The sequence below is a fragment of the Grus americana genome, chromosome Z (genome assembly GCF_028858705.1).
Source record: "Grus americana isolate bGruAme1 chromosome Z, bGruAme1.mat, whole genome shotgun sequence".
Classification (NCBI taxonomy): Eukaryota; Metazoa; Chordata; class Aves; order Gruiformes; family Gruidae; genus Grus; species Grus americana.
The window spans coordinates 16519124-16532249 of NC_072891.1; the positions used below are offsets into that span (position 1 = coordinate 16519124).

At 39.4% G+C, this 13126-nt stretch overlaps 1 protein-coding gene across 1 annotated transcript in view; it reads right to left on the reverse strand.

The window, feature by feature from the left end:
* Window positions 1-13126, reverse strand: part of OXCT1 (3-oxoacid CoA-transferase 1) — a 90371-nt gene that overhangs the window by 58451 nt on the left and 18794 nt on the right. Inside the window, exons 4-7 of the mRNA XM_054810405.1 lie at window positions 12241-12376; window positions 9904-10053; window positions 8187-8293; window positions 1847-1907 (exon numbers count right to left, since the gene is read on the reverse strand). Coding sequence (XP_054666380.1) covers window positions 1847-1907; window positions 8187-8293; window positions 9904-10053; window positions 12241-12376 — 454 coding nt within the window. The remainder of the gene's footprint in view (window positions 1-1846; window positions 1908-8186; window positions 8294-9903; window positions 10054-12240; window positions 12377-13126) is intronic.

The window sequence follows — 13126 nt, forward strand, 5'->3', positions numbered from 1 at the left end:
GGGTAAAAAACAGAAACATAGCTGGGGACAGATACCAGAATTCAGAAATCCCTGCTGCCAAAAGAGTATCCAAATTACTAGTCTACACAAACTTTTTTCTTCTCCCTGTAAATGGGATTGAGAATTTCACCCTTCAGCCTTGAACAACATTAACTAAGGAGTCAGGCAAAACTCTTTTCGGTTGCCTCAGTTCCCTAGTGATTAGCTCTAGACAGCTGCAGGCTGACAATGCTCAGTACTGAGGATGTACTAGATGCCATAGTGAAGTATCTCCTTCCAGTTCTCTGGGTTTGAATGCTTCAATCCAAACACAACATTCTGAATTCCACTTTGGAAGAAAGACACTTAAAAGTAAGCCAACGAGGCATTGCATTTGGCTAAAAACATCTACTTGTCCCACATCTCTGGGTATGCCTCTTCACCCATTAATTTGTCTGTAAAAACCTAGAATTTTCAAGTACTATTAAAGTGCCATCTTGCAAAAAGCTTGTCAGTTTTTAAATGGTATTAAAAATGCCACAAGACTCATGGTGGACACAGTTCACAGCAGATCTACTAAAGACTGTTGAGTGGAATTACAGCAAAAAGGGTGTCACATAATTGCTGCTCACTGACAAGAAAATTCTACCCTATCACATGTGGATAGAAAAGCAGAAAAAGAGAATGAGATGGAATGTAGGTGGAAGGCTTTGATCTACTTAAATCTCTAAATGCCAGACTGTGCAAAGTATGAAGGGCAAGTGACTAGAAGGAAAAGAAATGATGAAAAATTATTTATTTAATTTTTAAATGAAAAAGTATTTTAAACCTTTCTGAAAAGCAACTGTGAAACTTCATCTACTGTTGCTGAATTGTCACTGTAAGTCCTGTGACAAATTCTATGGGATTTTTTGCCATAGTTCTGTAAAATGCAAAGAAATAATTCAAGTTCCCAAGTGTATTATGTTTATATAACAAATATATTTTCCATGTAAGAATTTACAAGAAACCAACCCCAAAACAAAAAACAATACAAAAACACTGAATAAACACAGGTCTCTTCCATTTAGAATTTACTAGAAATTGTCTAGAAGAGTTTGTCTTGATCTTACTGTCAAACCATATTTAGCTTTTATTAGGCATATAAAAAAAAAAAAAAACAACTTAGCAGGGAGTGATGAATAAGCCAATACAGCAGTGTATCTTTTAGATATTCCCATGCCTTAGCAACTCTCCAGTCACCAATATATTGCCAGTGTAGGTTGCTCCATGTTTTTAAATATTAGCATTTTAGACAACAAGGAAAAAGGACAAAAAGATTGGAAGAAACTTCTAGATTATCTGGTCCATCCTCTTTGCAAGGCATACCCAAAATTTTGTATCTCATTACAGACTGATATGTATTTAATTTATTAAATTTTAGAGACCACAACTGTGATAGTTCCATGACTTGCCCAATCTATGTTGTTATGTGCTTATCCTTATCAGGAAGTTTCGCGTAAGTCTCGTGAATTTTCTCAAGCACAGCCTAAGCCTACTGTTTCTTCTTTCAGCCACATATTATTTTATCTAACAAATTTGAAGGCTGTTGGTGTGTTTCCCTTTCAAAGACTGATCACGGTGAACACGAAGTCCTGGTCAGGATCAGATGAACAGCAATAAACTGTGGAACTATGGTGAACTACTCAGTAAAACAGAGCATAGTGTTAGGAGTAGGCAATCCAAGGAGACAGGTTAGACCACTGTCCCTAGTATGAAATCTCACAGTGAGTCAAGCAAAGAAGAACTCTGTCCCTAGAATACCATGCAAAAGAAGGAAGTTTGTTGACTACAGGGGTATAGCGCTTGCTATGTTTCAAGTCCCTACCTCTACCACAGTTGTCTTGGCAGCTTTGCACATAGGTTGGTTGAAGTTTCTTGCAGTTTTCCTGCAAAAGAAAATAAAGTGAATAAATATTAAAAGCTGTAATAGTACAAGGAAAGACTTTTCAGAGATAAGGTACTACAAGTATCACTATAATATAAACATCACAAATCTTTTTGCCAAATAGCTAGAGGACTGTTACAAAAATAGGAGGGAGGAAAAAATATTATGGAATTGTATAAGATGCATATGAAATTTAATTATATTTTGCTACATTAGAAAATACTTATTACAGCTCTTATGACTTTTAATCAGCACATTGTTTAACTGAAATTGGTAGGCTACTGTTATCTTCATTTATTAGATCCAAGACCAGCAGCAAGCTAGGCTTTGTACAATGTGCTTTCCCATTATTTCACTACACAAAGAATGAAATTAATCTCCACGGGGGGACAGCACAGGGCCCAACAGCCTCTCAAGTCCCACATATGCCTTCATAATTCAGACTAGGACTTGGGACAGCACTTTGCAGAGTAGTAAATTTAATTCAATTCTCTTGATTAAAAAAGCTGTGCCAGTTTTGGCACTTTACTGCAAGACTCTGGCATTCATCCTAAGTATTCCCATGTGGTATTTGTATAACAAGGAAAAAGAACCTCTAGGGTGTAAAAGCAACACATGACATGTATAACCATGCTGGGATCTGCACTGAGATCCTAGCAGACACAAGGAAAAACAAGTCACCTGTGTATACCTCTGTATTTTTCAGAAAACAAACAAAACTGTGTGGTATAATATTTAAGCAAAATTATGTGTATTTTAGTAAGGTTCCATTGATAGCTTCTCAGCATTTTTCTTTTTTAAAATGTAGAAGTCTTGAAGTGTTTTCATCAAAATGCATGAAACTAGTCAAAACTCGCTTTCATCCCATCCCCTTTCCGCAGAAGCATTTTTTTTTCTGACCATTCTTTTCTCTTCACCCTTTTCTGCGATGACCATACCTAGTGCTATAGCCATGCTTAACTTTGGGAGGCTGCTGCCACCTCGTGGCTTTGCGGGAGGTAGGGAATTGAAATGACCAAATCCTGAGACGACCATGCAGTTTTAATAGGATTTCTAGTGCAGAGACCTACAGAATCAAAGCTATACCCAAAGACACATGTCTTGAGGAATTCTTGTTTTATTGGCAATGCACAGCAGCTGTGAAGCCTCTAACAGAGGCTACAGAAGGGACAGTATCTTTTGTCCATGGGTTTCCTCTGTGGCTGTGTAAACACAGAATGTAAGAAGAGGAAACCATAAAGAAAAAAAAAAAAAAAGAAAAAAGACTTGGATTTATATTCTTCTCTTAGTGCATGAATACAATACTAGCTAGTAGTGATTTAGGGAAAACTACCCTAAACTAGGTAGAGTAGAAAATGAGAGGAAAAATAGAGTTACAAAAGATGAATTAAAATAGCAGAGGAATGGATACAGATGGGGCAAGGCAGATGTGAAAACAAAGAATTCAGTATTTCATCCCAAATGACTACTTTTCTGAGCCAAAAAGTTTCTCAAGATCATAGTGGCTGGTCTGCCAGTGAAAGAAACTGTCATAAAATTATTTTTACCTAGGGGAAGAAGTTACAAGAAATCCTTTCAATGTCAAATTAAGAGGAGTTAATAGGCTTGATTCTGACCCTATTTATAAAAACTTATGCAATTTAGAATGTTCTTAGGTTACTACAGTTGTTTCGGAAGCAGCAGCCTTTTCAAGATCAAAGGTCTTTTTTCTAAAGAAAACATCATCTAGAAGAAGAAATCCCAGAAACACTATATTTAATTTCAAACACAGAATGATGTTCAGGAATTTGGAGTACAACATCCAGAAACTAGCTAAGCAAGTTTGCCTTTTTATTTTAAGATAGCTTTCTGGACATCTAGACTCAGCAATGGATACAGAGTCCATTGTTCCAGCAATGGATTCCTAAGCTGACCCAAAGGCATAACGAGAGCTTTTCTCCCAAAGGCAAAAGATAGCAAACTAGTTCATAGCAGACTAAACAAACAAACCACATCCACTACATACCTAATGGTGCAGCGATGAAGGGACACCTCAGATATGAGTTGAATTCATGTATTGCAGAACCACCTGAAGCATGAAGAGGTGACCTAACATGACTGTCTGTAACAGCAGGGGCCTAGACTCAGGTTATCCCTTAAACATCTCTGTTCCTTTGTCAAGAGTGTACTTTCATCAGCACCAAACAGCACCTCCGCTTGTAAAGTGGAAGTATTTTGGGCTAGAACAACTCCAAAGCAGAATGGTACCAGATGAAAAGGAAGGCAGCCAAAGGAGGTAGAATATCGACAAAAGCAGTGGCACTCCCTGCTGTTGTTTCTAATGAGCAAAGCTCCACGGGAGCTTAAGACCTGGAGACACTCTGTTCTGCTAAGCAGTACTAGTACCTGCATCAGACTAACAAAGCAAAATGCCCATACATGCATCTTTTCAGCTAGCACAGGAAAAAGGTGGGATTACTGGGAGAGAGTCTTGGATTATTTGTCTTGGCCATGGTGCACTATACTTAAGAATAATTACCTACTGGGCCACACACAGGTCTTGTTAGGCAAAAGCTGTGGTGCAGAATAGTCCACTCAGCATAAAGATGTCTGGAAGGAAAGCAGCCACAGATGCTGTATTGAACAAAAGAGCTAGGGGACACAAAGTATCATGTAGAAAACCCTGTTTAATAAATTGCTTTCTAAAGCACCTGGTACATTCTGGATCGCCAACAGTATAGATTCTTGTATGAGAATAGACAAAAAACCTCATGCTGGCATGTGGTACAAATAAGTCCACCTAAAGTACATTCTTTAAATTTTAAAAATCTCTTAGCTTGAGGGTGATTAACAGTTTGGCAGACACACCATTCCTATTGTCTCCACAGATACTGGAGTCATGGGAAACACACTATAAATAGTACCACACTGCATGAAAGCAGTGGCAGAGGTGAGTAAACCAGAGCCTATGTCTACCTAGGCATACCTCAGCAAACAAAAACAGAAGTCATATAATAACAAAAGCATGGAAGGATCCCACTGGCAGTGAATACATACTCAGTATGTAGCACGATGTCAAAAATACATTTTCTTTTTCATCCTGTAGATCACAGAAATATTGCCATTATATTACAATCTATTAAAATTTCCTCCTCTATTCTCTTCCACAGACTATGAGATAAGCCTATGTTTCTCTGTTGTAGGCCATGAGGTAATCTGTATCCCATGCAAAACCAGAATGCGTCACTGCTTATTATGAGCAAATGCTTTTAAGCTAGCAATACTATACATGGAATAAGACACTGGATGATGATGTTTCTATCTTTGATTAGCTACATTTGAAAGGAGGAGTCAAGATTTTTAGGTCTCCACTCCAGATGGAAGTAGTATGTGGTATCAACTGTATTGTGTGAATGTGGGAGAGATATGAAGACTTCTGCAAGAAACAGGAGGGAGAGGGAAAGGCATAAAGAGAGACCATGGGGCATAAAGGAAGAGGGTGAAAAAAAAGGGATAACACGACCAGTCTGTTTCTGTGGAAAATGAAAGAATTTTTCAGAGGTAAGTAAGCATCAGTAGACAGATACAGGGTAAAAGCACAGACAGTAGAGATCAAACAAAGAGAAGCCCAAGGAGGAAGACTGTTTCCTGTATTCCATGTCCCAGAGCCTAAGGAAAGCAGTTTAGCAGCCATCAAATTCATGTGTATGCACAAAAGAAAGTCCAGTTTTCAATCAGAAACAATCTTGTCTTGCCAGTGGGCAAGCCAGTATGTCAAGAGTTTGGTCAAATAAAAGATTCTTTCTTAATTTTCAAGTATTTTAATTTATTATTATATATGTAAGATATATAGATAAAAATTTATGTGAATACATGTGTATATATACATATATACACAAAAAAATTACTTTAACACTATCATTTTATCTGCATATTTTTCAGTTGCTTTTTCAACTCCTTGTTTGTTTTAATACATACAAAGATAGACTGCATCATTCAGCATCTTCTTGTAGTAAACTGCAACTGATAACCATAACACTTACCTTTTCGTCTGATAGCCATAAAACAAACAAATAAAAACCAGACATTAAACATCAGCAAACCTCTCCTGCTTCAGTTCAGGACAAACCAGAGCACAAATACAGCAGCTCAAATAAATGATGTTATCACTAGTGCAATATCCAAACTTTTCACTACAAAAGATGTTTAAATTCATATGATGCCTCTCCCTACAACACTGAGATCAAATTGACTTTAAACATGCTTTTCTGGGGACAGAATCAAGTTTTCCCATCACTGATTGGCCAGGAGACTGACTAAGCTCCCTTCTCTTCTGACATACATGAATCGGCACTTCTTGGGTCAGCCTTCAATTGCACAAGGAAAAGAATCATAGAATCATAGAATGGTTTGGGTTGGAAGGGACCTCAAAGATCATCCAATCCCCCTGCTGCAGGCAGGGACACCCTCCACTAGACCACATTGCCCAAAGCCCCATCCAACCTGGCCTTGAACACTTCCAGGGAGGGGGCATCCACAGCCTCTCTGGGTAAGTTGTTCCAGTACCTCACCACTCTAACAGTAAAGAATTTCTTTCTAACATCTAATCTAAATCAACCCTCCTTCAGCTTAAACCCATCACCCCTTGTCCTGTCACTACACTCCCTGATAAACAGTCCCTCACCAGCTTTCCTGTAGGCCCCTTCAGGTACTGGAAGGCCGCAATTAGATCTCCCCGGAGCCTTCTCTTCTCCAGGCTGAACAACCCCAACTCTGTCAGCCTGTCCTCATAGGAGAGGTGCTCCAGCCCTCTGATCAGCTTCGTGGCCCTCCTCTGGACTCTGTCCAACAGCTCCGTGTCTTTCTTGTACTGGGGCCCCCAGAGCTGGACACAGTACTCCAGGTGGGGTCTCACAAGAGCGGAGTAGAGGGACAGAATCACCTCCCTCGACCTGCTGGTCACGCCTCTTTTGATGCAGCCCAGGACACGGTTGGCTTTCTGGGCTGCAAGCGCACACTGCCGGCTCATGTTCAGCTTCTCATCAATCAAAACCCCCAAGTCCTTCTCCTCAGGGCTGCTTTCCATCCATTCCTCGCCCAGCCTATAGTCGTGCTTGGGATTGCCCCGACCCATGTGCACGACCTTGCACTTGGCCTTGTTGAACTTCATGCGGTTCACACGGGCCCACCTCTCCAGCCTGTCGAGGTCCCTCTGGATGGCATCCCTTCCCTCCAGCATGTCGACCACACCACGCAGCTTGGTGTCATCGGCAAACTTGCTGAGGGGGCACTCGATCCCACTGTCCATGTCGCTGACAAAGATGTTAAACAGTGCCGGTCCCAGTACTGACCCCTGAGGAACGCCACTTGTCACTGATCTCCACTTGGACATTGAGCCGTTGACCACAACTCTTTGAGTGCAGCCATCCAGCCAATTCCTTATCCACCGAGTGGTCCATCCATTGAATCCATGTCTCTCCAACTTAGAGACAAGGATGTCATGCAGGACAGTGTCAAATGCCCTGCACAAGTCCAGGTAGATGATGTCAGTTGCCCTTCCCTTATCCACCGACACTGTAACCCCATCATAGAAGGCCACCAAGTTTGTCAGGCACGATTTGCCCCTAGTGAAGCCATGTTGGCTGTCACCAATCACCTCCTTCTTTTTCATGTGCCTGAGCACAGTCTCCAGGAGGGTCTGCTCCATAATCTTGCCAGGCACAGAGGTGAGACTGACCGGCCTGTAGTTCCCCACGTCTTCCTTTTTACCCTTCCTAAAAATGGGGGTTATGTTCCCCCTCTTCCAGTCGGCGGGAACTTCACCGGACTGCCAGGACTTGTCAAATATGATGGAGAGTGGCCTGGCCACTTCATCCACCAGTTCCCTCAAGACCCTCGGATGCAACTCATCAGGTCCCATGGACTTGTGCACCTTCAGGTTCCTTAGATATTCTCAAACCTGATCTTCTCCTACAGTGGGCCCAAACTAACATAAAAATTGAAACGAACAGAATGTCACCACATTTCTCCACAGTCATCATAATGACTTTGGTGTGCTATGTCTCATCTTTAACTCCCAATGTTTTATTTCACAGCTATGTTTGAATTCTCAAAAGTCATTAGGAAAAACAATTATATTTTGTTTTTTATAGCAGTATAACTTGACAGTAGGGAAAGGCAATATGAAAGAAAGCGAAATCAGTAAAACATTATTTTGCCATCACACAGGAGACAGGACTCTCTTTCTCTTTCATTTTCTGAACCATTAAAGAATCTTTTCCCACTGGTAAACAAGTTATACCTGAAAATGATGTTTCCTGCACGATCAGCCTTCCATGCCTTCACAAGAGCAAAATCTCCTGTAATCGACTTCTCCAGAATAAAGTGACGCCCATCAAACTCTCGCACCTACAGAGCGAAAACACACTACTGAGATGCAGGTTTCTTCAAACAGATCTCCCATGTAGTATTTATTTTATGGGGTTAATTTTACAGACTATTATATTTAGACTTCTTTTTGTACTACATAAAATTTTATCTGAAAAACTGTAGCTCAACTGTATAATAACAGAGAAGCATGGAAAGGCTGTAAACCCCAGTTTCATCACAGCGTCTCTGTTGACTGAAACAGAATGAGAATCAGATCCATATTCTTGCTGCTCCATCTACTGAAATTAGACATGCTTTTTCCTGCACATCTACCAGCTAACAATAACTGAAGTGCTAAAGCAGAACTGTTGAAAAAGTTCATAATCACTGCTCACCACCAGAAACTCCAAATCTAAAATGAAGTGGATTTGAGACAGAGTACTCAAATCACATCATCTGACAGGCTGAATTTCATTTGGTTTTCTCTGCATTTATGATCAATATTTGTAATGATACTGAAGCCCGAATATGTAACTGACAAACAGCTAGTGTTTTAATCCTATACAGAAACATGAAATAGCATTTCTCATAACAATACAGAAGGTCAGAGTATATGCAAATACTACTTGAGAGCTATTTAAAATTTCTGAGAGGGGGAGGAAGTATGACAAAAGTATATCTGAAGCCAATTTTTTGGTCCTGTAAAAGGAGATCTAAGCTTTTATAAAATGACACTTACATTCGAAACGGATTTAAAGAATGGATTTGATCAAATCATGCTAGTCATGTTATTATTCCCCCAAAAGACTGAGGAGAGTAAAAGAGACTTTTCCACAGATGTTAAAATTGGAAGAAAAATGTTATCAAAATGATAAGCTATTTAATAAACAAAACACTCCTTCAAATGGTAAAAAATCATAATGACATACTCAGTACGAAAATAAAGAAAAAAAAAGACTAAGTTAATGATTGGATACTGAAAATAGCCATGTATAAAATACATGAAAACCATTTCTTGCAATTACCTTTACCCCAGAGACGTTCTTGAGGTAGAATTTAACGCTGTTTGCAGCCTAACTGAAACATACAGCATTAGCCCCATCCATTTCTTCAAGTACAGTTAGGGCACTGAGACATCTCTTCCCTTCTCCAAATTCTACATCCAATTTCAATATGAAGCCCTTGTTTCTCACTTGGAAGCCACATTCTTTTTATTTCTTTGCAATTTCAAATACTCAAGACTAAATTGCATTTCAATTGTTGACAAATGTGTTTCCTGAAAGTTTCTGTCAACTGAGTTAAAGCTTCATGTACTTACTCCAATAGTACAAGATTTTCTTTGAATACACAGTGAATCTGGTCAGAGAACTATCAAGTGAAGAGTAACTCAGCAAGGTAGATTTATACCTGGACCAGTTTTTGATGCTAAGTCACCCTAAAGCTGTAAAAACTTTTCTAACACATCACAGAGGACAGAAGTGAGCAGTGGGAGGAAAAGTAATGTGTCTGGTACCACAGCCATCCTGTTAATCCAATATACCAAGGTCAAACTTGGCCAGGAGGTGCTTAAGCTACTGTTTATCTTGGATACATGCAAGAAATTCAGTTTTCAAAGCAGAAGGCTTCCTAATAACAAACTGGTGTCTTACCTCTCTTGGCTGGCTAGCAATGGCAATGGTGCCATCTGTGTTGTATTTGATAGGCGCACCCCCTTCCTGCACCAGCGTCCCATAGCCAGTACTGGTGTAAAAAGCTGGGATTCCCGCTCCTCCTGCTCTAATACGTTCAGCAAGCGTACCCTATGGGAAAACACATTTAAGAACCGGTCATTTGGGAACAACAAATCAAACTTTGATGAATGGCTTGCATGAACTTATTTTTACGTCTTGTCATTTGGAGCTTTTTCTTCTGACTCATCAGACCATCACATCTATTTCTTCCTCCTATTTTAGTTGTCCTTTGCAGGATTGGCACTGGATATGGCAAGACCCACATACTGGATATGCTGCACACAGTCATAAATTGCTCAAGAGCACACTGTCACTCAACTCACTGTCAACACCCAAGCCACAGCACTTTGCTATGCCTCCTCTCTTTCAGCTTGTTTCCTAATCTATAACTCTGAGAAGAGCTCAGAGTTCTTTTTCTCTTTCCCACCTGGTTACATATGCTAGAATGTTTTTCTTTTCTATCAGTCCTACATATTTACGTCTCATTCTCCAACATCTTATGAAAAATCTCACTCCAAGATGAAACAGCCACACATAGCAGATCGAGAAAGGAAAAGGGAGTCCAGTGATCTGGGTTGCTTGTGCTAAGAATAACAAGAAGCTGACAGAACAGCATTTCTACTCTATTTGACAACCCCATCTTCACTCTGCTCTATGTCTAGCTGAACCACAGATACTAACAGCTGAAATTCCTCATCAGCCTTAATTATGGATGCCAAAGCCATGTCTGCCTGCTTTTCATTAGTGTCCTTTCCCAAATTGTTTTGATATTTTTCTGGATTCAAACCAAGACAAGACCATCATGGTCAATTATCTAGCATGATGGCCTCCAAAATACAAATTGCATTTTCCCTCGTTATCCTGCAAGAAACAAAACGACTTTTGGTAGGTTTGCAAAACGGTGGTAAGAGGTAGATGCAAACCATGCAACGATACCAAGTCCTGTATTCCAAGCACCCTTAGCATTTCAAGATCTCACCATGACCCTCTCCCTTACAGTGTAACAAGGACACAACGGTCCTCCATTTTGCCTAAAATCATACCAAACTTGGAGAGTTTTCCAAAAGGTTATTTTACCTTGATATAAATATTTCAAATTCCTGCATTTCCTAGGAATTCATTAATTCACTTTACTGTTTACCATTGTACACTGTAGATACAGTATTTTCATGCAGGATCTACATAGCTTGTCTGTGCAGTCCACAAAGCAAATTACATCTCTAAGGAGTTCAAGGTCTTCTAGATGAAAGCATTGAACATTAAGTAGGAAGAAAATAAAAATTAATTGTGAGAGTTGTTTTGAAACATGAGAAATGACAAGTGCCTGGTTATTTCCATGTCAGCTGACTGGGTATAAAAGGACCTTTTCTTTTTTTTCCCCCCCTATCTCTGGGATTCAAGAGATATTCCCAAGAGATGGAGCCCAACATTCTCTTCTCCATAAAAACTTAAGACTGTTGCTTTTCCTAGGGACTTAATAGCTGTTTAAAGCCGAAAGGTTATGTTTCACCTTTGGAAATGCCACACACTAACATGCTGTAGGCTTTAGAGTACTAATTTCACAAAACTAGATCTCAATAGATTGTGACTGATACTCATGATTTTAGTAATCTCATTGCATTCAGGCTATTTGGGTAGCTTGACAGTGCTAAAATAATTAAAATTATGGTGCTGAAAATTAAAGTTGTAAATATTGGCTCATAACACTATTAAGAGATTAATTAGTTAAGATTTAATGAACAAGCCCAACAGAGACGTAAGTCTCACAATGAACTGCAATCTCCTAATTTGATTCCTACCCACTAGATGGCAGACACTGCACACACAACATCCCCACAGGAGCTGCCACCAATACGAGAATTCAGCAGCTTCCTGACTTTTGTCCCCTTATATCGGACACAGTAGTGAGCATACTTTGTGCTGTTTTCTACAGTCTGTGAGGAACTACCAAAAATCAAACACTGTACAATAAAATATGCGTATGTATATGTATGTGTGTATATACAAATATATACTTGAAATGAATACAATGTAACAAGCCATAAAAGGAATTCACACAATAGGACCAGTCAGATATTAACAGACCAGTTGCAGCCTACAGCCCATGATCCAGACAAGTGCTGTCTATCTTTACTGCACATCTGCACACAAGCAAAACATTTGGATTGCAAAATAATTTGTAAGAGCACTTACACATTATTCTACTCAGTATTTTAGATGGAAAGAAATCACCAGTCTCCTAGAGACACTCCTTACCTGCGGTGTAAGCTCAACTTCAAGCTCACCAGATAAATACTGGCGTTCAAATTCAGCATTCTCTCCAACATATGATGAGACCATGCGTTTTATCTGCTTAGTCTGAAGCAGAAGGCCAAGTCCAAAATTGTCAACACTGCGTAGAAAAAAGCCAGACAATACTCAGCATTTATAACAGAGTTTTGTTGTATTCAAAGCGCTTGATAAACATTAGTGACTTAAAAAGATAGGACAAAGTTATGTCCCCCCACTTTAGACATAAGGAATAGGAGGCAAAAATCAAAATCCAGCTTGTAGGAGGGAGAACATTAAAGCTACAATTAAAATTTAGGAGTCCAGTGCTCAGACCTTATCTCTTCCAAGGCAATGAATACATTCAAAACCGCATTTTAGAGACATTTCACATGTAACAGCTACAAATATCAGCTTAACAAGTGGTGTTATTTTACATAGTTGCTCCTTTGAAAAGTCTTACTAATTAATAGAAAGTCACACATGGCACAACCCAATTTTGAGTGAAAAAACACTTGGTTTTTGTTTAAACTCCTGCTCCCTAGGAAAAAGGAAAGTGATTGCTTCGCAGCTCAAGGAGAAAGGCACATTCACATTTATAGTACTGGTTTGTACATAAGGTAAGACAATATTTGCATTTAAATTTTCTTATTACAGTAGATAATTCACTTATTAAGAAATTGCCTACTCCAGCTGAAGATATAAACACTGCAGTCAAGATTTCTTCTGTGTCATATCAGCTTAAACTCAATGCCAAAGATAACATTTTTCTTGTGCCAGTGCTTCTAAATTCTGATATCCTAAAGATGTTACTCTCCATTAGTATCTAGCATTTTTGTGATGTTTGTCACCCTATACTGAGTACTGATGGGAC